The 27907-nt window shown below is 38.7% G+C and overlaps 1 protein-coding gene across 6 annotated transcripts in view; it reads left to right on the top strand.

Annotated features, from left to right (window-relative positions):
- acot7 (acyl-CoA thioesterase 7) overlaps positions 1-27907 on the top strand; it is a 238928-nt gene that overhangs the window by 128677 nt on the left and 82344 nt on the right. For 5 of the 6 annotated variants that reach the window (XM_039756119.1, XM_039756122.1, XM_039756121.1 and 2 more), the window contains 3 exons: positions 5454-5568; positions 6314-6328; positions 9725-9811. In XM_039756119.1, the coding sequence (XP_039612053.1) occupies positions 5454-5568; positions 6314-6328; positions 9725-9811 (217 nt within the window). The remainder of the gene's footprint in view (positions 1-5453; positions 5569-6313; positions 6329-9724; positions 9812-27907) is intronic. The other variant, XM_039756120.1, reaches the window with a different exon arrangement.

The following is a 27907-nucleotide window of genomic DNA, read 5'->3' as shown; positions in this document are numbered from 1 at the left end:
GAGCGGCTCGCGTGAACTGACTGTGAACAGAGAACAAGCAAGAGCTCCAAAGAGTGCTGAATAAAAAACGCATTACACAATTGAGAAGGCAGCAAAAATATATGAAGCGAGTGACGCATACAAGCATATTCATAAGTGCAGCTACTGCGGAAACAAAGCACACAGTGGAAAAAGTCAATGTCCAGCTAAAGGACGACAGTGTAATAAATGTGGTAAATTGAACCAATTCGCTAAAGTTTGCAGGACTGGGAAAGATAAACCCGTGCATGCAGTGTGTGATGTCTCAGATAAAGAGGAAGATGAGCTGTTTGTTGATGCAGTAAGAGAGGAATTACCCTCTGAAGCTGAACAAGCCTATGACGACATATCTTTAGGAAAGCACAGTGTAAAGCTTAAGTTTTAATTAAGTTCATAGACACGCTGCCACTGGCATTTGTCATGCCTACGACGAATACGATATTCGCGAGATACAAGTTTAATGAGAAGACACAGGGTATAAACGAGACTTTTGATCACTTTGTAATGGAGTTAAAATTGCTGGTGAAGGACTGTGCTTATGCAAATGAAGATGAGATGGTCAGGGATAGAATAGTGTTGGGCACAAACTCGGCAAAAGTGCGAGAGAAACTTAAGTGCCAGGACTGAGCTAACATTTAAATGAAGCTGTGGACATCGCAAGATCACACGAGATAGCACAAGCAAAGCTGAGAAACTTCGATGCATGTACTCCGAGCGGCTCACGTAAACTGACTGTGAACGCAGTACGCAGGCAAGAAGCAAGAGTTCCAAAGAGCGCTGAACAAAAACGCATTACACAATTGAGACAGCAGCAATAGAATATGAAGCGACTGATGCATACACGCATATTCATAAGTTCACATATTGCGGAAACAAACCACACGGTGGAAAAAGTCAATGTCCAGCTAAAGGCAGATAGTGTAAAAAATGTGGTAAATTGCACTACTTCACTAAAGTTTGCAGGACTGGGAAAGGTAAACCCTTGCATGCAGTGTGTGATGTCTCAGATAAAGAGGTAGACGAGCTGTTTATTGATGCAGTAAGAAAGGAACAACCCTCTGAAGCTGAACAAGCCTTTGTAGACATATCAAAAGGAAAGCAAGGTGTAAAGCTTAAGTTTAAATTACGTTCATAGACATGCTGCCACTAAATATTCGCAGGCAAATCCACAACTTACTACCGAGAATGCCTGTTAAACATCTTAGATTCACAAGTACCGATTTGGGTAGTGAATACTTAGATGAATGAAACCTGTTATCTTTACAGCAGTTGACAACGAAGATAAGATGGTCAGGGATATTACATTATTTTTAAAATGTTTCCTTTTCATAACTTCCTTAACACACTACTTCTCCGCTGCGAAGCGCGGGTATTTTGCTAGTCATCAACTTCCATTGGCAGTCATGGATGCCTCTGCAATAAAACTGCCTCTGCAATAAAACTGCCTCCACCATGTTTCACAAATGATTTGATATGCTGCATTGCTCTTCTCTATCCATCATTCTGGTATATTTTAAACTTAATTTAATTTGTCCAAAGAAAACTGTTCCAAAACTGGGATGTTTTTTACAAAATATTTTCTAGTAGAGTTTAATCTGCCTTTCCTATGATTGAGGATTAAAAATGGTTTGCACCTTTTGGTAAACTTTGTGTATTAACTCTTGTGATGTATTCTCTTGATTGTAGACTTTGGCATTGATAGGCTAACTTCCTAGTGTTCTTGAATTGGCTAATTGTCATGAATTGGTTTTTCTTCACCAAGGAATGTATTCTGCGATCCTCCAGCACAGTTCTCATCCATGGTTGTCCTGGCCTTCTGGTGGTGCTGAGCTCACCCTTTAGTTCATTCTCTTTAAGAATGTACCAGATGGTACACTCCTGGGGCCTCATGCATAACGCTGTGCGTAGAATTCACACTAAAACATGGTGCATGGACAAAAGCGGAAATGTTCGTATACACAAAAAAAATGTTCTTCTGCCACATAAATCCTGATCAGCGTGAAAATTAATGCACATGCACGTGCCTGCCGCCACTCCCCAACTCCTCCCAGAATTACACCTCTTTGAATATGCAAATCAATTTAAGTAGCCCTTGGGCTCATCGTTCTGTGAAAAGCCAATGGCAAAAGCACGGGGGAAAACGGAAGAATTTCAGCAAATACCAAGTGGAGGCAAGGAAAAACTTAATATTTGTTGGTTTAAACAGTGATATAAACAACAAAAGGAAGTTGATCAAGTGACAGTGTCAGAGAAACTCGAAAGCTCAAGTTCACAAGGTCACACAGTGCCCGAAATAAAAAAGAACTTATCAGATATCAAAGTCACTGTGAAAAGACAAGTTGTAGCCCACCGTCTGAGTGTCATATGAAAGCTTATTAGGGTACAGAGAAAAGAAAAAAAAATTGGGACACGGTAGGGAAAAAAGCTTGAAATGTCAACTTTAATCTTGAAATTTCCACTTTAATAACGTTGTTTATTTTGTCATTAAAGTAGAACATCATGAACTTCATCTTAAAATCGTTTAATTTACTGGTTTCTCAAATCCCATCGTAACTAAAGTAGCACGTTATTATGCTTTGTTTTGCATGTGTTCTTCTATGTGCTCTATGTGTGTGAATCACTACGTGCTTCTTAAACGGGCTTTCTCTTCCTCCGACAGGACACAGAATCCATTACATTTGTGATATTACAGTTCTCTGAATAATTTAAATACTGAGATGTATACTTGATATCATTTCAGTATTCATATCATATCAATTAAAGCATGTATTAAACATGGGAACACGGTGGCGCAGTGATAGTGACGAACTGGTGCCCCATCCAGAGATTGTTCCTGCCTCACGCAAGATGACCTTCGATGAAATAATTTATTGCAGCAGTACTGTCTCTTTCAAATGTACTAACCTTCAATTCCTGTCCTTCCTCTTCTTTCTCCAAGTACCCAATTGCCACACAATCAGCTCAGTAATAGATATTAAGCCATCTGTAAGCTTAGAACTCCGATTCTTCAAAACTTTTAAGCAACATTGAAATATCTTCATAGTACATGTTTAATTATTCTATCTATCTGTCCTTCCAGTGTCGCGCCAGCCCCAGCAAGAATACAGCGCAAGGCAGGAACAATCGCTGAACGGTGCGCCAGCTCCTTGCTAGTGCTGCGACACTGTATCCTCACATGTTTAATTATTAAAAATATAGATTGTTTAAATGATAACATTTTATCTGTATAATGTAGTAAACATATTTTGCTGCATTTCATTTTAAAAATGTTATCGTCATATGTAAATATGCGCTTTATAAAGTGGTACATGTTGTGCAATATTATAACTGTATCGCAAGTTTACAGTGAGGTAATTGTACTTATAAGTACAAACAGTTCTATAAGGAGCAATTGATGGACTGATTGATTGCATTTATAGTTCTTGGGATTAAACTGTTTCTGAAACGTTTGCAGTACGAGAGCAGTTCAAATAGGCATGGCTGATGTGCTAGATGCTCTACACCGATAATTCTCTTTCCGATCAGCTGCTGTAGAGCTGTGATTCCACACTCGGATACAGTGATATAAATACTGTGAGCGGTGCAGTAAGAGTAATATGGAAAAAGTGATCCGCTGTGGCAACCACTAATGGGAGCAGCTGAAAGAAGGTTCAGTGAAAGTAACAACGCTAAAGGAGCTATGGTATTTGGTATAGTTTGCCATTTCGTGGACCACTATATTGTTACAGGTTAATTAGAATCGGATGCCTTAAACTAATAAACAATATGCAGTTAATTTCAGCTTATATGATAAAGCCGCTTCAGGGATATGGATCTAAAAAGAAGGGGAAACCACACTGGAACAAAAGCACTGCTTTGACGCTGGGTGTCGCTAGTTTGCAAAACTGAGTGGAGAACTTGCATATGCCAGGGTTTGAGCTAGTGTGAAAATGTGCGTGGCTTTATGCCAAGTTTAGGCTTTATACATCGTGATTTGAGGGTGAAAATGGGAGTACGCAACATTTTTGTGCATACGCTGTTTATACATGACGCCTCTGGTGTTTCTGCTATTTCTTGGATGAGTTGGTTTTGTTTTCTCTGTCTAATGATGAACTGTTTTTACTTACATGAACAGATCTCTGGACCTCATGTTGAGAGTTAATAGTGACAACTTCCAAATGGAAATTCTACACTTAGAATCAACTATCAATTCCAGACCTTATACCTGCTTAATAGTTAATGAAATAATATGGGACCTGCTCACACCTAGCTATGGAACAGCTTGTCAGTCAAGTGTCTGAATGCTTTTGAGCCCCTGAAAAAGGGGGAACCATGTAAAATGTCCCATACAATATTTCTGTTAAACCCTTTGAATTAATGCTGAACACCTACACTTCAATCGTGTAATTATTTCTTTATTTCAAATCCATTGTGGTGGCGGCGTACAAAGTCAAACTTATGAAAATTGTGTCACTGTTCAAATACTAACAGACCTAACTATACTGTAGTTATGAAGTGTAAGCTTTCAGGTACCTCAAATAACTGAAGCAGCACTTGCTCTTCTGCTCATCTTCTGGTGCATTGTTCAGTCACCTCTCACATGGCAAAATACTGTCATAGCCCAAGCATTATGGATGGCACTGTATCCAAAGTGAGTGTTAAGAAACATGTTAATATTGTCAAATCTTTGCCCTAATCTAAGGCTGGAGTATACATACCTTGCTAAAATTTGAACAAAATTAGTCTGGTATTCATACAGCTGTGTTCAGTATTAAGTTTTAATACATAAGTGTGATGACAAAGGCTACCTGTCTAAGATAATTTGCTACTAGAATAACAAGAAGTCAAGGTTATGTAACTAAACGACAAGTTAAACAGTAGTTGTGCTTGTTTGATGAATATTGTTATTATAACTTGGTTACCTGAGTCCTTCCATCCACCAATTTACTAAACACAATCAAACCATTTTTTAGGATCATAGAGGACTGGAGTCTATCATGGCCGCATGAGTCTTAATTTAGTTGCTTGCAGTTTTGTGCTTATTCTTTACACTATTTGAAAAAATAAACAATGGCAGCTTAATAAACCTAAATTTATTTAGTGGTCAACCTGTTTGTCTCTATTTATAATAATTAGTGTATGAGTTATCTATCCATCCATTGTTTAACTTGCGTAACCTAGCACATGTACAACACCTAGTTTTAACCTTAGATTCTGAATGACTGGTTTATGGAAAGGTATTTGAATGATATGACACAACATTGTCATGTTGGAGGGTGTGTTGTTTCTCCTTGCTAATTGAACATGAGTGAAGGAAGGTAAATTTCAGACATTTTCTTTTGATACACTGAAGTAGGTAACGGGGTGCTCAAAATATAGTTATGACCTGTGTAATAAATACCTTCTTCCACCTGAATGTTTGCCCAAATTCTCTATGGTGCTTTTTATCTTCCCAGTATAAAAGCAATGAGCAGGAAATTGAAGGCAAGAAACGATATGAGGCTCAAAAGATGGAACGGTTGGAGACCAAGCAACGGAATGGCGAGATCATTATGCCTGTAATCAGCCCAGGTATCAACAGAATCTTTTAAGTGATTCTTACCATGTCTGTGGGGATTTTTATATATCACAGAAGAAGTTGTCATATTGCATTTAATGGACTAAAGAATATTGTGCCTGTGAGCTTGATTGTTGCTTCTATTGTGATTCAAGTGAAAAGAGAGGCTGATATGTTGAAATGCTAAACTTTAGAATAGTGCCAAAGGTGGCAATATGTCAGTTTTAAATTAGCCAGTAAGCGATGTTGTTCATCTTTGTCTGGGTTGTACATTGTGGTATGGTAAGTAGGGTACTGAAAGGTTAACCATGAAGTTCCCAGTTCAGACCCATACCTCTGCCTTATGGTGTGTCTCTTTGTAAGTTACTTAGGTTTGTGCTTTAACTAAAAATCTATATATAGACAATTGTTACATTTTCTGATTGTATAAGGTACCAGCACTGAATGTGCATGTCAGATTTTACAGCAGCAATATTAATGGTCTGGATGTTTATACGGGAATATATTTGAATGGGTTAAAGTGAGTAGTCTAGTGAATAAAGGGATGTATATTTATTTTAGAACATTATTCTGCCTTAAAACATGAGTATGCTATGATTAGTAATTCATTGAACATTTTTATCCAGTCATAATTATCAAATACGTATATATAAAGTGTTAAGCATGACCTTGGATAATGATGCTCAGACCTAACTAGCCCAGGAGAAGTTTTAGATTTTAACAAATCTTCCTTGCTTTTCTATTCCACGTGCTTTTCAGACAGACAAGCTAAAGGTAAGGAGTGCTGTCTTTTTGTAAAATAAAGAATTAGAAGGACATGTGGTGTTGTCGATCAATCTGCAGCCCTTTGGATTTATAAAGCAATGGATGGCTGCTTGTGTGCCACTTCACCTCACACTTATTAGAGTCTGTGGAACAGTGGACAAACAATTTAGAGTCCTAGTTCATTGTGGCACCGTAGTTGCTACCGCTGCCTTACAGCTCCAGGGGACTCGATTATAAAATGTTTTGTGATTTTGGAAAAAAATGTATGCCAAAAAATGTGAGAATGCCTACACCAACAATAAAAATTTAAAATAAAACCCGGTGTAAACATGTTTCTTTGCAACTTACCCTTTATAAATCACGATCAACTTGTATGAATGCACCTTAAACCCGGTTCCACCCTGAAACAACCATATGAGCCATGCTAATCAGCCTCATACATATGCAATCCTGATGCTGCAGACCTTCATTGGCTGTTAGAGAAGCTTCAAATATGATGCATCCAGTAGTGAGTGATAGAAGGTCTCTGCTCTTAATTAGAGGTATGTAAATAAACTTTATTTGGTAGCCTAAATGTGGGCATCAGCAACAAGTGCAAATGGCACAATGTTACTGCTGCTGTAAATGCCTTTAGCTCCAGCTACAGTATACAGTCATATGAAAAAGTTTGGGAACCCCTCTTAATTGTTTGGATTTTTTGTTTATCATTGGCTGAGCTTTTAAAATAGCAACTTCCTTTTAATATATGACATGCCTTATGGAAACAGTAGTATTTCAGAAGTAACATTTGTTGGTTTATTGGATTAACAGAAAATATGCAATATGCATCATAACAAAATTAGACAGGTGCATAAATTTGGGCACCCCAACAGAGATATTATATCAATACTTAGTTGTGCCTCCTTTTGAAAATATAACAGCCTCTAGATGCCTCCTATAGCCTTTAAGTGTCTGGATTCTGGATGGAGGTATTTTTGACCATTCTTCCATACAAAATCTCTCCAGTTCAGTTACATTTGATAGCTGCCGAGCATGGACAGCCTGCTTCAAATCATCCCATAGATTTTCGATGATATTCAAGTCAGGGGACTGTGACGGTCATTCCAGAACCTTGTACTTCTTCCTCTGCATGAATGCCTTTGCAGATTTTGGGTCATTGTCTTGTTGGAATATCCAACCCCTGCGTAACTTCAGCTTTGCGACTGATGCTTGAACGTTATCCTGAAGAATTTGTTGATATTGATTTGAATTCATCCAACCCTCGACTTTAACAAGGGCCCCAGTACCTGAACTAGCCACACAGCCCCACAGCATGATGGAACCTCCACCAAATTTGACAGTAGGTAGCAGGTGTTTTTCTTGGAATGCGGTGGAGGTGTTCTGCCATGCATAGCACTTTTTGTTATGACCAAAATTACTAAAATTTTGTCTTATCAGTCCAAAGCACTTTGTTCCAAAATGAATTAAGTTTGTCTAAATGAGCATTTGCATACAACAAGTGACTCTGTTTGTGGTGTGAGTGCAGAAAGGGCTTCTTTCTCATCACCCTGCCATACAGATGTTCTTTGTGTAAATTGCGCTGAATTGTAGAACGATGTATAGATGCACCATCTGCTGTATCAAGTTCTTGCAGGTCTTTGGATGTGATCTGTGAGTTGTCTGTAACCATTCTCACAATCCTGCACATATGCTGCCCCTGTATTTTTCTTGGCCTGCCAGACCTGGGTTTAACAGCATCTGTGCCTGTGGCCTTCCATTTCCTGATTACATTCCTTACAGTTGAAACTGACAGTTTAAACCTCTCGGATAACTTTTTGTAGCCTTCCCCTAAACCATGATACTGAACAATCTTTGTTTTCAGATCTTTTGAGAGTTGCTTTGATGATCCCATGCTGTCACTCTTCAGAAGAGAGCCAAAGAGAAGTACAACTTTCAATTGACCACCTTAAATACCTTTTCTCATGATTGGACACACCTGTCTATGAAGTTCAAGGCTTAACGAGCTAATCCAACCAATTTGGTGTTGCAAGTAATCAGTATTGAGCAGTTACATGCATTCAAATCAGCAAAATTACAAGGGTGCCCAAATTTTTGCACAGCCAGTTTTTTCACATTTGATTTAATTTCATACAACTAAATACTGCTTCACTTGAAATCTTTTTAAGGAAAACACCCCAGTACTCAAATGTTCCTAGGAAATGAAAGACATACCACTGTTATCTTTTTTGTTGAAAGCAGAGTAAATTATTATGCAGGCTGAGAGGGGTTCCCAAACTTTTTCATATAACTGTACCTGAAATTAAAGAAAAAAAAGTCTGATTGTAGAAACAAAGCGGATCGCTTGTCACTGGCAGGCAGTGTGTGCGTGTAATCACTTTTACACTCTCTGATTTTAATCTGTGAATGGCATCTGTAATTGATGAGATGCCCTTTTATGCAGCATTATGCCAGAGCAGTCCTGATATTGTCAGTCTCATCTTGGCTTCATACATTACTATATTAATAGAGTGTCGCTGGTTACAGTTAACAAAAACAGCTTAATTCTCTCTAGGTTCCCTGATTGTAATATGGGTCCATTAAAGTTCTCCGATTTAGATTTGGAATACTGAAAACTGCTGCAAATTGATGTTTATTTTGGTAACAACTTGTTGTTACATGTATATGCAACCAAACCATGTGAAAACTTCAGTCTATTAAAGGCTCGAGAGACTGAAGACTGGCTAAGATATTCCTGACTTTATCGGCCAGTCCCTCAATAGTGAAAACAGGAAGCGGATATAAACTGAGAAAAATAACAAAACAGTTCTTCAGTGCAAATATGCAGCATTTGGCATTGTAGAAAGGAACTTAGTCTGTACATCATTCTCCTCACTTTGAGCTTTAATATTTGTCATGTCAGAGCACATAATAATGGCTCACAATATAAATGATTATGCATGACATAGTTATTTAGATGGTTAGCCTACATTTCCCTGATTGATCAAGGGTGTCGTTATTTTCCAGTTTCTCTGAAATGTTGTGTACACATGAGTCAAAGTTGCCATAAATATATGCAAGTTGACCCATCAAATTTCCATTTATAAATACCGAGGTTTGCGTGGGAAGTTGCATAAGCAAGCTTTATAAATGAGGACCCAGAATGTTAGGTTTCTACCTTCTCAGTGCCTGTTTGCACTTTGCTTGTTCTGCTCATGTCCACATAGATTTTTTTTCTGGCTACTATGATGCCAAAGATGAGCAGGTTTGACTGATTGACAGCTATAAACTGTCCCAATATAAAGTAGCATGAGTGAACTCTGAGATGGAATGTTGGAGTAAAACAGAATACAAATGGTACAATGCAAAAAACAGTACTTTGGGGCAACTTCCTAGTTTCTTATATTTCTACCACCTTTATGATTCCAGAGCCATTCTCTGTAGGATTCAGCCAATCCAGTTTGATTCACTTGGTGGGACCTTCAGACTGCACACTGCATGGCTTTGTCCATGGAGGTAGGCCATGTTTGCTGTTTTTTATCTGCATTTTTATTGTTGTTCCCCCACTCTCAACTGCAGTGTAATGTGAATTTAAGCTGTGTGTAGAAACATGTTTTGTGAGGAGAATGCCACCAACTGTCATCTTTATTCCACTTCATGCTTCGGGCCCTGAAACATTTTGAGAATATCATACTGCGTCATGGTTGTCTTTTTGTCCTTCGTGTTAGTGGATATCTGCTCAAGTTTCATCCTTCTGAGACATCTCAAACAGAGTTCCCACAATTAACCCAGCAATGTCTAAAGGTAAGGCCTGAACCTGTTTAATTCACTTTAGGTCTGTGGTGGATTCTTTCCCATCACTGTGTAGGAACCAAGCTTGAGTGAAGCTCCAGAAGAATACATTATCCCTGCTTTAATGTTATAGCATAATAAGATTGCTACAGGATAAAAAGGCACCAACACTTCAGTACGCTTTTTCAAATTTTTGGTGTTTCTACGGCATTCAGGAATTAATCACTTATGACATGACAGTGACATGACACCGACTGCTGATCGGAGATTCTTAAGGGAATTCCACCTTCCCAGTTACAGCAAACAACCATTGGATTACTCTATAGAAGTCAAATTTAGTGGAAGAAGTAGGTGAGCACAGAAAGGATTGGCAACTTCATCAGGAGAAGACATTAGGAAGGCCTAGAGAGTGCATTAGAGTGTTTCATCTCTTCCTTAGTAAGTTGGCACATCTTATGTCTAATTAGTTTAAAACACCAACCATATACCATGGCTTTTTAGACAAATGAGGCCGTTAAAACAACATTGCCATGTAGACCTTTTTTTCTGGTCATTGTTTTTTAAATTCCTTGTCCTCTAGTTACTGCCATCCATGCCTATTGTAATCTTTTACTGCTTCAATGTTTGACAGTGATTTTCCATGTCCAGTTACTTTTGTTTTGTCTCCATGTTCTTCAAGTGTCCATCTCACATGTTTGAGTCCATCTTCAAACAATGTTGCTTATAGCATTCAAGCCATCATCATCATCATGAAGAGTTTATTACAGTTTGGCATTTTTCTCGAATCAGTTAATATTCAAATTCTCTTAAATAAAATTTATTGTTGTACTTATTCTACTTCTTCTAAGAGAAGGGATTTTGTGTCATATGGAACACTACAGCCAGGTTTTACAACATGTCCCTAGTAAAAAGGAGAGCAATCAAAATTGGAACCTGTCCCTGTATCATTTGCTGTTGGATTAGTGGCTGCCATCCCATGTCTCCTAAGGGGCCCTTCTCATTGTTTTGTCATATGGCTAGTGCCTTCTGTTGGGTAGTGCTTTGTCTAAATATAGTCTGGGATGATGTTGTGTGAAATTGCTGGGTTTGCTTTGGCACAGAATTTTAGACATATGGGCACCCATCTGCTCACTTGCTGCACCCAATCTTTTATAATGTAACCCCCATATGCTTAATTGCTGCACCCATATCTTCCTAATCCAGCACCCATATGCCTGGGCATCACTTGGCTGGAACAGTTACTGCTCAGCTCTGGTTTGGAGTCCTAAACTGCTGCTCGTCATGTGGTTTTCACAATCCAGGAAGTGTGTAACTCAGCTGCAATTAATTCTTTTCAGGCCTTATCAGCTTGGCAAAACCACTTTGTTTTTGTTTTTTCTATCTTTCAATCTCATTAGATGCCGAACTGGAAAATGCATAAATATGGAGTGTTCTGTTATATGGACTGAATTCAGATTAGAAAAGTATGTGCAGTGAACAGTTTATCCTTTCTGATTCTTTTTGCAGCTGGCAGCTGCTCATTACTTCTAAATGGCCTTTCTTTGCTCTCAATCAGTGTTTTCCATTCTTGCTGGGTGCAAATGAATTTATATTATTTCTTGTGTTTCTCTTTGGAAATAATCCATGCCATTATTTTAGGTTGCTTTTCTGTTGTATAGAGGTGATCTACCTGAGTAGCATGCGAGTTCTGCTGCTAGAACTCAAGATCATGTAAATAACCAGTAAACACTGCTGTGTTGGTAAGAAGGCAATGCCATTGGACAGCTGCACATCATTTAAGCAGCAAATCCTGTTGGGCAATCTGAAATGTAGAACAGCATTCCCATTAGGCAATAAATCTTTTTGACTGCTTGATCCAGTGGGGCTTCTTTACATTTCAAAATCCTCAGAAAAGATTGCACACTTATGTAACTGCTCCCATCATTAAGTTGTGCCATCCAATGGAATTATGATCCACAGTCAGACAGCTTGTTGTGTTACTGTACTCTGTCATGAAAAGTTGCATTGCTTGGCCAATAAGGATTTTCAGTACAAAAATATGTGAGGGTTTCGGTAATCATTTATTTGGTCATTAGGCATCAGAAACCCTGTAGTTCTGACAGACGGTAACAGGCAGACTAGACAACAAACTAGAGGTTTATTGCTGTTTGTAGTCGCAAGAACTGACAGTTATTTTGCTAATTTTTCATCTAGGTCAGACTGGTAGGCAGGAGTAGGATTGAATGTTTCTGTGTGCATAGTTCCATTAAGACAGATTCAGGGCAGTGCAAATCAGGCTGGCATGCAATCACCATCCGGCCCAGTGCAAGCCCCCTTGTACTTCTAGGCTTCTACCGTCTGCCCCATCCTTGGAGACTTCATTTAGTTCTGGGAACTGATTGGGCCTTTAGGACAGCAGCTGGTTTAGACAGATTGGTAGTTCAGTCTGTGACAGTTAAGCCAAAGCGAGCTTCTAACACCGGATCTGTGAGTAGGTTCTATTTTCCTGCAGGGGCTGTAAGCTTGATGCAAATTGTAGCAACTTTGTTCGCAAATTTACCACCTGTGGACCTAGTCTGTACTGAGCCGAATTAAATCAGTTCTCATTTTAGTATTGTACTTTGGAAACTGTCCAATCAGCAGTATGTGCTAGAAGTGTCATATGATAATTGACACTTGTAAAAGATTTCTACAGTTTCATATAGATGATGTCATTATGATAATGTACAATTGTAGCACCTCTTCAAGAATTTTAAGAGGTAATGCTATGTAAATTGCCAGTAGTTCAGAGTGTACAATTTTTTACCATTTACCACAGGTTCTCTACATCATTTGTAGTGTAAACACTCTAGCTTTTTTAATTGTAGATTCACATTTGGTGGTCCAAAATGCCACAAAAGCCCAGGCACTGAGAATTTTGGCACAGTGGCTGAATTATAAATCAAGAGACTGTTCCTTTAGTTCTCATCAATTTCACTCATTTTTATATGTGAAGACTATCCTGATGATTTACTGTGTCGTATGGTCATCACTAATTTGTCAGATCAAAATTCACAGTAACTCGATGGACCTTAACGTTTCTCCATCAAACATAGTGGTCTGGTTATTGGAACAGCACCAAGTCACTGGCTATATGGAGTTTGCAGGGTCTCTTCATGCCTGTGTAGATTAACCCTAAAATTCATAAATGTGTCATGCTGTTTAGATTTACAATTCAGGAATTGGTGAAGAGTAAAAATACTTTGTATTCTGGCCTTTAATTGACTTTGTCTCTGGATTGGTCCCTACTGTTTATCATTTCTATAATATGAAGCAAGCGGGGGAACAGCCCCTAGTATTACAAATAAATAAATAAAAAGGCACTATATTATAGATAGGTATATAGAACTTTTTGTCCCCAGTGGGAAATTTGGCTTACTTGCTAGATTTGTCTTTTTATTCTTTCATTTATTTCTATTTATGAGTTTCTTTATTAGGTTATAGTGTTGATTGTATGCACCATCTGTTGAAACGAAAAATACAGTACATTTTATTAGTATATTTGACTTGGAATAGGCATGGGTGAGCATATCACAAGTGACTTTGTAGATATTATGGACTACAGTTAAACTCTGTTGAATTAATTTCAATTAGATGACACTTATGCACTTTAAGTGTAAGAACAATAGCCTACAATTTATTATGGACTGGGCCAGCTATTCAAATAAAAAAAGTTATCTGTCCCAGGTAGACATGTCAACTGTTTGACCTTTTTTGGATGTAGAATGTACAGCATAGTCACGGGTCAGTCCTTAATTGAGAGTGTTTAGAATAGACAATATTGCCATTTTGGTAGAGATAGAAAGTTTGCACAGTGTGAGCCATGAGTTTTCTTGAGGTCATTGTTCGCCAGTCATTTAGTCATACAACCTATGACTTTAGATTGCAGATGGGTTCTGAGAGCAGCAGCTGAAATTGTCATGCATGCTGTGAAAAAAACTAGGTCAATATCCATGGTAGCTGACCTCGTGCTTTATTTTCATCCTACAGCTGAGTTTAGCAGGAGCAAACAGGGAGTCTAGTCTCCCTAGACTAGATTACACCTAGAGAGATTTGACAACAGAATGCTAATTTATTCTCTTCTTAAAAAAAAAAAACACCTACCCAGCTGCCCTTTCTGGTGATATTAACAAAATGTGTTCCTATGGTAACAGCTTATCATGAAGCAATTCAAGTCTTATAATTACACTATTGTAGACAGTGATTAAAAACACTTTGTGGAAAAATAAAAAAAAGGCTGCATTTACAGGTCTAAATATAGCGCCGCATTTCTGGCTTGTTGTAATTAAGGCCCCTGGAGTAGCAGCCTGGCAGCAGTAGCATCACAGAAGGTGCATGGTTTTCAGTTAACATTTTTAGTGTTGTAGTCTGGCAGGATTCAGGTAAACTGCCCCACCCCTCAATTGTCCTCATGAGTCCTTGCCTGTCTCACTTGCTTTAGACATGCCACCCACTGAAAAGATATGCCCTCCGCATTGAATGAAAAGCTACTGCCATATACCTGAGGCACAGAGCCCCTACAAAGTTCCACAGAACTGCTACCCCATTTATTCATAAGAAGATAGACTAGGTATAGGGCTGCTGTCTTGCAAGCTTGAGCTACAAAGCCCAATGAAGACATATCTGATCCCACATGTACTAGAGCCAGCAAGCCTGTCTAATATGGAGCCTCTACTCCCATGATGGTCCCACTGATCACTGAGACCCTTCTTTGCATCCTTGAATTCCCAGTTCTCTTAAGGTTTGAGCCACTTTGTCTGCTAAGCACAGACCCACTCCCCCAAGTATTTAAAGCCTAGCAGCTCACTAAGCATCAAGCCACATCCTAGCTTAAGCCACGCAACCTGCTGTGTACCAAGCTGTTTTTCTGCATGTCTGAGTCATGCCGCCCACAGAGCACCAAGCTTCTCCCCTGCCTGTTTGAGCCACACAGCATACAGAGTGCCATGGCTCCAGATTGCACATCTGAAATCAAATCAATTCCATTTTGAGTGTAACTGGGACAAGTGGTTGTGGGTGTGTGTGTGCGTGTGTGCACCATCTGATCCTTTAACACAGTTATCCTTCTTTGACTACAGAGGCACTGCTGCCACCTTTCTCCCATCATCCTTCCACTCCTCTCCTTAACTCAGTGTGATAATTATTGCTGAGTTTTAGTGTCTGTTTTTCATTCCTTGATATCAAACTTTACCTGTCTCATTATATATGCTTTTAGCCTCTAACCACAATTTTACAACATCTATCTCTTCTCTGTTTGCTACTTTTCATTTGCAATGTGTGCTGTACTAGAGCCACTGTGTATTTCCCTCATTTACCAACTGTAAGCAGCTGTTCTTCTGCCTTGAAACTGCCATTTGTAGTCTTGGGCCTTCTATCCAGGCTTTTGTGAATGAAGAGGAGATTGCTGCTCTTTAGGTTTGGAAGGTTGCTTATTTACACAAAGTGGCATGTGTGACGATGCGGGTTCTGCTCCATGCTCCCATCCGCTGTTTGGGAGCCCTTGAACCCAACACTGTCGATAGATATAACCGAGGTGAGCTAGACAGTGAGGCAACAATAGCAAGGGGATGGTTTAAAAAGTGCAAAGTGCTCAGGGGTGGGGATCGATCTGTTCTTAACATAATTCTTTTTTTTGTAAAAACTTGAGTGCTATGTATGGATTGTAATAAAATTAATAAAAATAAAAAAATAAAAAAAAAGTGCAAAGTGCTTTTATTTAAAATAGTCAAACAAAAACAAAGTGTTCAATTAAATAATGCAGTGGTTCCCAAAAAGTCTTCATTAAATAAATAATCCATAAAAGAAATGTGGAGGTTAAAGATATACAAAAACAATTCTTTAAAAACGAGGTTCAAACGACGCTGAAAGCAGTCCTTAAAATCAACTACAATCCCGATGCTCTCCTACACTAGCGTCTCACCTGCTCTTCCCGGGTGGGCTTTTGTCCTTTCTCTCACTCACACACAGGTCTGGAGTCCTCCCAATCCTGGCTTCGGTCTGGCACTCATCCCAGGCCTGAGACTTGGAACCTTGATTTCCAGGATGCCCACACCAAGGACTTCTCCTCCAAGCCTCCCGACTCCTGCTGCCGGCATGGCCTTACGTGGACAGTCTTTCTTCTTCTTTGTTCACTCCCGCTACATGCTCACTCAGCAGGAGCGACCACTACTTCGACTCCCAGTGTTGGCCTAACACCCAGGCTTCCCCACAGCTGACTACGAGCGTTTGTTCACTCGCTCGCCCACTCGCACCGTCTATCTCTCTCGCTCTCTTTACTGCTCTCTCCAGCCACCTCCATCTTTCTCTCTTTCTGTTCTTTCTTGTTTTTACTCTGTTCTCCTTTTCTTTTTTTTTAATCTATTTTTTATTTTTTATTAATTTTATTACAATCCATACAAAGCAATCAAGTTTTTACAAAAAGAAGAATTGAGTTAAGAACAGATCGATCCCCACCACTGAGAGAGAGAGCAAGCCAAACGGCGTAAAATTTAAGGCTTGTAAACATACCTAAATTAATAAATTCTCTGTGCTTTATAAACTTATTTTAAAATATTACTGATTAGATCCTGCCATGTTTTGAAAAAAGTCTGTACGGATCCTCTGAGTATTTGATTTTTTCCAATTTCAAATAATATAACACATCGGTTTCCCACTGACTTAAAGAGGAGAGTTTGGGTTCTTCCAGTTTATCAGAATGAGTCTGCGTGCCAACAGTGTAGTGAATGCAATCACAATTTGTTTGTCTTTCTCCACTTTAAGCCCCTCTGGAAGAACCCAAAAAAAACCACAGCTGTTAATGGGTTAGGAAGGATTGTGAGTCCAAGGCTGTCTGAGAGGTAATTAAAAATTTTTGTCCAGAATAATGTTAATTTGGTGCAGGCCCAGAACATGTGACCCAGTGAGGCTGGGGCTTGGTTGCAACGTTCACAGGTTGGATCCTGCCCTGGAAACATTTTGGAGAGTTTTAGTCGAGACAGATGTGCTCGATATATAATTTTGAGTTGTATAATTGTATGCTTTGCGCATATGGAGCTCGAGTGAATTCTCTGCATTGCTACTTTCCACTCCTTTTCTGATATATTAATTGAGAGATCTTTTTCCCAGTGTCCTCTTGGATCTTTGAAAGGAAGGGATTGTAAATGATTTTATATATTGTAGAGATGGAGTCTAATTCCTTGAGATTGAGCAATATTTTTTCCAGCGTGGATGAGAGTGCAAGATGAGGAAAATCTGGAAGGTTCTGTTTAACAGAGTTCCTGATTTGAAGATAGTGAAAGAAATGTGTAGCTGGAATATTAAATTTGGAATGTAATTGTTCATAGGATGCAAAGACGTTGTCTATATAAAGATCTCTAAGCAAGTTAATTCCAAATTTTTTCCAGATATTAAAAACTGCATATGTTTGTGAAGGTTGAAAGAGGTGGTTCTCTTGCAGGGGTGCCACAGATAGAAGCTTCTCCGTCTTAAAATGCTTTCTACATTGGTTCCAGATTTTAAGTGAGTGGAGCACAATTGGGTTATTAGTATATTGCCGATAACGTGTGTTTATTGGAGCAGAGCAAGGAATACAAAGAAGTACTGCAGGATTTTACTTCTATTGCGGTCCAAGCCTGTGTATGTTCTTCTATTTGTGTCCAGGTTCTTATCGACTGTATATTTGCCGCCCAGTAATAAAACTGGAAGTTAGGTAGAGCCATGTCTGTTCTCCTTTTCTAACCGACTCAAACTTTTTTATATTGAGGAGGGCCATAACAGCTACAGCACATTAGCAATTCCAGGAAGAATCACATATGTGGGCAGTCTCTCACCTGTGCACTAAGTGAGAAACGCCCACACCGCAGATCGCCCTGAGATCTGCTACAGCCACCACGCCCCCTCACTAAGCCGCGAGCGCGGTGATTACTTATTTAAAAACAACTGGCCCTTACTGAGAGGGCTGTGGACCCGCTATGCCACAACATAACTCGACCAATCTTATCTGGGGGTGACTCCAGGGACTGTCTGAGCTGTAGTCCAAGTCTTGTGGTGGTTAACCCCTTGGCTGAGGGGCATGAATTAGCTCACTTCTGCCTAATGGACACCAGAAAGCATGTAGATGATCATGTTGGGTTCAAATTTATCTTAAATCTGATGTCACCAAGAAATTACCCAGTGTTTTTGACTACTCTGTTTCTCAATAAATTAACTTTTTTTGTGCAAATCAAAAGACTCTTGTCCAGTTAAAAACAAAGAAGAAGAAATAGTTCAATTTTATTTTCTTACTTTTTTGTCTTAAATGTAGGTAATCTTAATCAATATTCTTAATAAGAACATGAAAATGGCAATTTGTATATGTCTCTTCTATAGTCTGCTTTATATTGGCCTAGTGCTGCTGTTAATGGGGATGTCTGTCATTTTTGACTTATAGTTTCCATTTTAAATCAGATGAAAACCACTTCAGAATGTAAATGAGTGCTCCGTGACAAGCAGCAAGTAACGTATGTCTCTTGCCTCTACTATGTCTTTAGTCAAAGTTCACTTAGGCCTCTGACCTTCCCCTCTTCCATTTTCTCAGAGGCTGACTTACGCACTAAACTCCTGCTGATTTATAGCACCTGCTTGATGGCAGTGGTATGCAGGTGAACTGATTTATTCCAAGAAGGCAGAGATACATAGCTGCAAATGTGTATATAAATCAGTGTTAATGTGACCTCATTAATCAGTTGTCCTGATCACTGGGAAGTGAAAAAGAAACCAGCTAGGCTTTTTGTCCCTTTGAGATGTACTTGGTATTGCCTATTCCACATTTACTTATACCAAGGTACTTGCCAGTATTTACTCTGACATATCCTCATGTATGCCTGGACATCCTTTCACTTGCCAGCAGCACATTCTCCTGTCAGGGATAATAAGTTGAGGTAATGCTATTACTTGTAAACCTCTTGATTCCTCTCATTTCACAATAAAAGAATTAATCATTCGTTGAAGATAGATAGATAGATAGATTAAAGTGAACTCCATCAAGCCATGGAATCAAATAATGCTGGATCCCAAAATATACAAAATCAACAGTTGTATTAAGTCAGTTTATTGAGTATATGAGAGATGGCCTTGCTTCCATCAGCACTTGCATCTACAGAACGTCCTAATCTAAAATACTGTTGGTAAGTACTGCCTTTTGTAACTCCATACTTCACTCTGAGAGGTCCTCACATGACATCTCTTCTGAGTCTGTTTACACTCCTAGGCTGTCAGCCTTTCCAAGTAAATAGAAGGGGCCCAGTAGTATGTACAGGAGTGACATATATCTCCTTATTCAGGGCTTAGCTTAGTAAACCTTGAAGAAGAAGCAGTGGGGCACTGACAGAAATGTGACCACGCCGCTTTGTGTCTCTGCCGCTCGCGTTGTGAAAGGGGGGCTGAACACACGCTAAGGAGATGCGGACGAATCAGCTGCTGGCTTGCAGCTGCTGCTACTGGGCTTTGTGTTCTGCATGTCATGTTGCGCGACGATCATTTAAAAGCCTTCACAGCAGCTGTCCTTTTGTCTCACTTCCTTGTCTCCTGGGACATTAAAGTGTCTCCGAGAAATGGTTTGTAATTAGGACGTGACGTGCAGGTAGTCTCACGGGACTTCAAAGTGTCTCCCTGAGATGTTCACGCCTCGACCTAAATTTTTTTTATATTATAGATATATATATTTATTTGGATATTCTTTTTTTTTTTTAAGCCTGGATTTAAGCCCAAGTGTCTGTTAATGGTGTTTTCATTCCAGAGACAAGATTCAGCCAGCTGTTTGGCACTCTTGGTATTGGCCCTGAATTTTACTTTCACAGTGCCCCAGTTGAACTTGTGTGTAAATCAGAGACCCTGGATCTTTCATTCTGATGGCATTATGATGTACCTGTATACGTGTTGTGAGTGTTTTAGATGTTTGTCTCACGCGTATACCTCTGGGCATTCGTGTAAACTGCGCTTCTTCTCGGGTCTTTTTTTTTTTTTCCTGTTGTCATTGAAAAGGATAGTATGTAAAGTGTTTGCCGGATGACACATTATTCATATTAAAAAGTAACCAGCTGAATGAATTCTACAGTCACATCAACTCAGTACTATCCACAATCCAATTCACAATTGAAAAAGAAATGAAAGGATGCATCAATATCCTTGACATTTTCATTGAAAGTGGTAACCAGAGGTAAAAAAGAGGTAATCTCTGGGGGTACTCTGGTCTTTCTTAAGCATACCAAAGCAGTGTGTTTGGATCAGTGTGTTCATTGATGGTTCACCCAAGTTTGGTTTCTGCCTGCACTCAGTACTACTAGCATAATCTTCGTAATCCTTGTCTTTGGAATGTGACAGGTGAATGGTGATATGCTGAGAAAGCCTATGCAGAGGCAGGGAATACACATAAACACCATAGCTACAGTAAGTGTGATACTTTATGAGGCAATTGTGGTCTGTCCACAATGGGTTTGTGCCTAATGCTTGATCCGGCCTGGATTTCAGTTCCTCATAGCCCAAAAATTGTTATACACAATGTTCAATAACACACAGTTTTGTTAAGTTTATTCTTATTAAGCACACATACGTATGTTTATAAGCTGAGTTAACTATGCAATACTTGAAAATATAAAAAAGTGCAAAAAAAAACATAAAACCTGTTGAAACAAACAGAGAACTATAATGCAATATACTCTATATATAAAATAAGTACATACATATATTTAAAGCTGTCTCAGGTCAAAAGAATCATTTCATACACAAATGGCAATTTCACTTGAACAGAAAACATCTGCATATAGGTCCATCATAGATGATGGTGTTTCAACTCTAAGGCAGATAAAGTACCATCATGGACACTGGAAAGAGAAAGAAAAAAGATTTTTAATTAGTAATGGAAAATGAAAAGTCATTACTACAATTCATCAAAATGCAATATAAAAAAAAATGATGCAGGCCCAGCAGCAACTCGAGCAAGAGCCTGCTATGCTAAAATAATACATCTCCAGGCTTGGCATAAATACTGTGAATAACCAAGTGTCTCTAAAATTGGTAGGGAGAACATTCCAGAGTTTGTATGCCGTGTAGCTAAAGGTGCTGCCTTCTACACCAATTTTATTTATCTTGGAATTTTAAGGAGGCCTACATCTTGACATTGTAAATATGTTCTTTAATTTAATTGCATGGTAAACCATTAACGACTTATTTGAGGAAAGGATTTTAAAATCAGGTATAAATGTAATTCAAGCCAGTAAATTGGTTTAAGAACTGGAATTAATTGGTGATAATTCCTTGGCTTCATTGTGATGCTTGTTTTCATATTTTGAATTAACTGTAAAATACTCAATGGACAACTCAAATATCCTAATCTTAAAACATTATACTAGTCATTAGTTAGTTCAGCTTGGATTAGATGAACAAATGTGTTGTCCAAGATCGTGTAGCTTAGGAGAATGCCATAAATTTGGCCCTCATATAGATCTTTGGTAAATGAGATGCTAGGTGGTGCAACATTAGCAAATGCCTTATTACTTTACATAATTAGGCTGCTTTAATGTTTTATAATTACTGATTTTAAGGATTTCATTAGAATACATACATTAAAAATCAATAAGACTTTGAGTATTACATCTTCAGATCAAATACCTCTTCCCCTATCCATCCACAGCTGATCGATCTAGCTAGGTAGCTAGAAATGGGTTAAGAGTCTTTCAGCTGAGTAAAGAAAAGACCGCATTCTAGTAGTGCAGTGCAAGTTATTTAATTTATTTTTTGGTGTTTGATGCACTGCAATAATCCTAGAGGGATTCGCATGATCTTTTCAGGTCAGAGTGCAGGGTCAGCCATTGTATAGTGCCCCAAAACAATTTTCAGGTTAAGGGCTTTGTTCAAGGGCCCAAAGGAGTAGGATCCCTTTTGGCAGTTATCACAACAGAATGTCCCCATTGGGTGTTAGCCTAGACACTGCTGTTAGAAAATGAATGTGTACCCAAGAGTGTCTAATACATAAACAAAAGTTTTGTTCTAATAAGGCCCATGCAAGGGATTTTTTTTAAAAACTCCTCCTGAAACAGATGCCTGATGAAATTCCTCACAAGTAAGGTCTTGACATAATACATTTTGGATAGTATGAGTTGAGAGAGATGTGTTATATACATTATGTTGAGTTAGAAAATGTTTTGTACAAACATAGGAAAAGTGTTTTTATTGAGCTCCTTCTATTCACTTTCTGAAAATCTAACTGAACAGTTTAATTCCTGTTGTTGACTTATTACTGGTATAGTTTGAAAATACAGTGAGTATCTTTATTACAGTTAAAGGTATACATTATAGTTTCTTCAGTAGGTATTATGGGAAGGTTTCGAGGGGCTTCTTTGGCTCCATTGCCCTTAAGTGAAAGGCCAGTTTCTCAAGCTGTGAGGAAAAAAAAAAGAGACAAGACTGTTAGTGTCAGCATCCCTCTCGTCCTTGGGTGATACCATTTATCATAAATGAACCCTGAAAGCAATCCTCAGGCATGCATGCATGAAAAATAAAGAACCATAGAAGCATACTGTAGAATAAACAACCAATCAGTGTGTTAGACAGTAGGGATTTTAGGAACCTTCAAATGTTGACTTGATGGTGGTTTGGAGAAATTCGCTGAATAGAGTTTTATGAGCTAATTGTGCTGAATGACCTGCTCTCGTCAAAATGTATATAATGTTCTAATGTTAGTCAAACTATATACGCCTAAGTCCAAAATATTTGTAATATATTTTAATTAATGCTGCACAGTCCACACAAACCATTCTTTTTCAAGGGAGTGAAATGCTTTGTTCGTTATTTCCAGAAAGGAAAAATAAAGTCTCAACATGTCAGTCTGTGTGGAGCTGTACTGTAAATTGCATAATAGCCTCAGTTATGTTGATGGGTATGACTGCTCATCAGTGTAGCACCTCATCTAAATCCAGACAGTCATAACAAGTACATTTCTGCAGATTTCCCTACCCTGAATAATATGAACAAGACTTTAGCAAGATACAAAAACACTATTCTCTTCATTAAGTATCTTCTTTTGAACAAATGATGACTAGCTGATTAATTGAAAGTTACCAGAGTTTTCTAAATGTTGTTTCTTGCAAGAAAAGAGTGGGCTTGTTACCTCTGCCTCATCTCTGCCCTTCTGCCTGGTGCTACACTAACCCTTTAGGAGAACCTGTGGGGTCTGCTTTAAAAATATTCTAGAGAAACTTTACACATTGTGAAAATGTGGTTCATGTTTTGCAAAATACCTGACCTACTCTCATACTGAGCATTTGGGGCCAGAGTAATTTATTTGTATGGTGGATGGGCGGGAGATTATTTTACCAGCAATTAAAAGTTTTTGCTATACTAATTACTAGTTTTCCGGTTTTATATTCTTAACAAGGTGAATGTTAGACAAAGAGAGGCTCTTACTGCAAAATAAGATTAAATTGAATAAATGTGTCAATTATTTATTAATACACACACACACACACACACACACTCATTTAATTGTATGTGTGTGTGTATATATGCATGTTTATCAAAACCTTGCGGGGTGATTTTCATATCCAGTCAGCTTCTGTCCACCTCTCTATATGTGGCCAGTCGTGCTTCAACCTATGGGACCTGTAGTTATCCAGTTTGCGCCCAGCTTTGCTATGTGAGGTTCCCTTTGGGATGAGGTTCAACTTATCTACTGTGGCTCAGCAATACTGTTGAGGGTGGGATGAAAGGTTTGCAACCAAACCCTTTACTCTATGTACTGCAGTGCTGGGTAACATACAGCTTGGTCTGTTTGGGATGAAATGCTATACTTACTGCTGTCCTGTGATATTAATGAGGTAATGAGAGATCATTCCAGCACTGGGCCTCCCTCTGTGAAGGCAGAGCCATTAGCTGCATAATCGTGTTTTGGTAACGATCTGCCTCAACAGCTCATCTATTTCCCTGGTAATTAGCTTTTCATTACACTCCGCAGCAATGTAAGCATTTGACATTCAGCTGAAATGCTTTTGCTAGCTGAATGATGATGGCACCTATGAATAGTGAACTAATTCAGGTGATGCTCGATGAAAGTAGTAAAAGTACATTTGACATTCTGCCATAATTGTCTAGTGTTCTTGGCAGGACTATCAGCTTGCAGAACTGTTTCTGTACAATATTTCCACAGAGATAAATTCCCCAGTTTGTCTTTTAGAGTCAGAGTGAGGGAGGCATCAGGCCTGCAAGTTGGGAGTGCTGGTGAAGTGGCACAGCCTCATCATTGTACCCTTGGCACAAACAACTTGGAAAACTGTAGTCTCATCTGCAAAGCAGCCTTGATTATTAAAAAAATATTTGTTGGGTTTGTTCCCTTTTTTTTTTTTTTTTCTTTGTGTCCTCTCATTTGGGATTGAAATCTTATTTATAGTTGAACAATCTGGAGAGTAAAACAGCACAATTTCTGGTTTGGAGGCAGGTGATTAGAGGTGCAAAAAGGCACATTTTTTTTTATTTACTCATCGAATGTATGAGAAATAATAAAATGTATAAACCACTATATAATTAAATACATTTTTTATAAACAAATCTTTTTATTTATGGCTATCTCACAGCCCAAGGAGACTAGGTGTCTATCTATGTGCAGGTTGCACATTTGCCTCCTGTCTTTGTGGCTTTTCTCCATTTACCCCAAAGATGGGTATATTAGGTAAACTATGGTCTGGCATGAGTAAATGAGTGTGGGTATGTTTTATTAGTGTGTCTTTTGATGGGCCCCCCACCACCCCCCATCTGTAAGGACCGGTTTCTGAGTTCTGCTTGATCCTCTCAGGATTAGACACCAGCTTCCTCAAACCTGAATAGAACAAGGGGGTTTGGGTGGATGCTTAAAGAAGATGAATGAAAATATGGACATTTTTGCTCTTAACAACAAAATTATTTTGAAATCTCAATCCTTTAAAGCATTCATGTTGCTTTTGTGAAGTTACTGTTGCTAGCAAAATAAATGCTCAAGTTAACAAACATGTTTACAAATGTTAACTTAGGAAATGGTTGTTCACTGAAAGATATGAACATTATGCATGCATCCACCCACCTTTCCTTAGCAGGTTTTCTGGGGAGTCATAGCCTATCCTGGCTGCAATACAGGGCCTAGATCAGTCAAAGGGCGAGCTCATACACACTTAATCAAATTTAGGTCAGTGTTGATTTAGAAAGTAAACATTTTAACACCCATCCAGGTTTAGTTTTGGCCTTGAACCTGATACTAGCAGGAGTGGATTAGGTCCTCCTTTACCTTGTATTAGGATAATAAGAGGGCTTATAAAATGGATGGAAGATTAACTAGAATTTACCTAATTTGCATGTGTATGGTTAACAAAGTGACAAAGTGGTTAGTGCCGCAGCATTACAGCTGCGAAGCCCTGAGGTCAAATACTGGTGTGGTAATATTTTCTGCAATTTGTGTATTCTCAGTAATAAAAAGACAAAGTGTCATTGGTTTTGCATTATGTGTGCTTTGATCCCTTTGGAAAGCAACTAGTTGACTACCTGGAATGTTTTACTTATTTTGGGACCCTAATGATGACATTTTTGGGGGGTGGGTACATGCCAAGAGCTTGACCACTTTATAAGGTCCATGCTATTGACAGGAAATTTAATATCATTAATTACAAGCAGTGAGGCAATAGGTCCACTCCTCATGGAGAAAAAGACTCTGAAGACTCGGCACTGTTTTGATATGCTTACAAGCACCAAAGACCCTCTATTATTCAAGGAGTGGATGTAGAGGTGGTCCACTTCAATGATTACTGGGGGGTCCACATTAATGACAGTTGGACTGGTCTTGGAACACAGAGGAATTATATAAGAAAAGGTAGAGCAGGCATTTTCTTTTCTACAATTTTATGTTGGCCAGTGCAATTTTCTATGTTGTGGTGTGCTGGGCTGATAACATCACTTCAAGAGAGGCCAACTGAAACAAACAAATTAATTAAAAGGGAAGCTCAGTTATAGGATGCACTCTGGACCCCCTGCAGGTAGTAGCAAAGGAGAGAAGTAAAACAAAACTGAATGTCACCCATCGTGAACAATGCTGCATGCCCTCTCTCTGACACACTAAGTACATGGAGTACTTTCAGCCAATCACTCAGTAGAAGTGTGTCAAGAAACACTACTGGGGCTCCTTTATACCAACATCAATATGTCTGCATGGTACCTCACTGTGACTATTAAGTCAGAAGTTTTCTTTCTTTTGAATGTCCTTGCTTTATAATCATTCCATGTGTGGTGTGTGTATATTTGTTTATCTATCTATCTATCTATCTATCTATCTATCTATCTATCTATCTATCTATCTATCTATCTATCTATCTATCTATCTATCTATCTATCTATCTATCTATCTATCTATCTATCTATCTATCTATCTATCTATCTATCTATCTATCTATCTATCTATCTATCTATCTATCTATCTATCTATCTATCGTAAGTAAAAAGACAAATTACCACCAGGGGCAAATAAAGTTCTATCTTCTATTTATCTTCTATCAGTTTTATGTCATATTGATGTTTCTCTTCAATTGGAAGTGGATGTGTTAAGTACTGGTGTAGTATTCTGTCAGAGCCTTTCCCAGAACCAGGGAAATTACACCTTTGTGCTCTGTATACTAAAAACTTCTAAGAAATTAACTCCAGCTGAGCAAAACCATTATGTTGGTAAGTGAGATCTTTTAGCAATTCAGTTAGCTCTTAAACAGTAATATCGTTGGCTGGAGCGAGCAATGATTCTAGGGAATCTGGGGGCCTCAGGCAAAAAAAACTTCATGGAGCCTTCCAACTCACCCTCTCCTGAGTCTCAGTATTATAAAATGTATTATTTTAGTTCAAAGTGTAAATTAATAAAATCAACAGGGAAGATTTAGTAAACACAAATCCTTTATTTTATTTTTGTGAAACATGTTTGTGGGGGGAAGTTTGCATGTTCTCCCCGTGTCTGTGTGGGTTTCCTCCCACAATCCAAAGACCTGCAGGTTCGGTGCATTGGCGATCCTAAATTGTCCCTAGTGTGTGCTTTGTGTGGGTGGGTGTGTGTGTGTGTGTGTATGTATGTGTGCACTCTGTGGTGGGCTGGCACCCTACCTGGGGTTTGTTCCCACCTTGTGCCCTGTGTTGGCTGGGATTGGCTCCAGCAGACCCTCGTGACCCTGTACTTAGGATATAGTGGGTTGGATAATGGATGGATGGACTTTGTGGGGGAAAAACAAGAAACTTTATACAAACACCACAATAAATCAACATTTGTATAATAAAAGAGAAAAACACTAAGAATAAAGTAATTTTAAAAATCTAAAAAAAACAAATGAGAGTATATGTCAATAAATGAAGGCACACGTGGTAATAATAAATAAACACAAGTTGCACAATAAAATATTTAAAAAATAAAGTGCACTTAGGTTGAAATTTAAAAAACAAAAAAATCGTTGTTTGAGGGCTTTAGCTACAGCAAAAGCAGCCACCGGATCCTCCAGGTCCAAAGACCTTTGAACACTGTGTGCTGTTGAAATTGGAGGTCCTGGCATGTGGTGGATCTCAAGTAAGATTTCATCAGCTTTAAGGATGAAAAACGTCTCTCCACAAAGGCAATGCTGATAGGAAGAGTCAGGATTGCCAATGAACTAAATTTTGACTTCTTTCCCCATGTGATACAGTTACCCACTCACCCTGTGTATGAATTGGTGCTGCTGACTTTGGCCTCACACTGACTACAATGGGGCCTGGAGAGACTGACTGAAGGTGAATCGCAAATGACTGAATTGTCTAAACAAAACA

Source organism: Polypterus senegalus, chromosome 6 (genome assembly GCF_016835505.1).
Source record: "Polypterus senegalus isolate Bchr_013 chromosome 6, ASM1683550v1, whole genome shotgun sequence".
NCBI classification, from domain to species: Eukaryota; Metazoa; Chordata; class Cladistia; order Polypteriformes; family Polypteridae; genus Polypterus; species Polypterus senegalus.
This window is presented reverse-complemented; position numbering and strand designations above follow the sequence as displayed.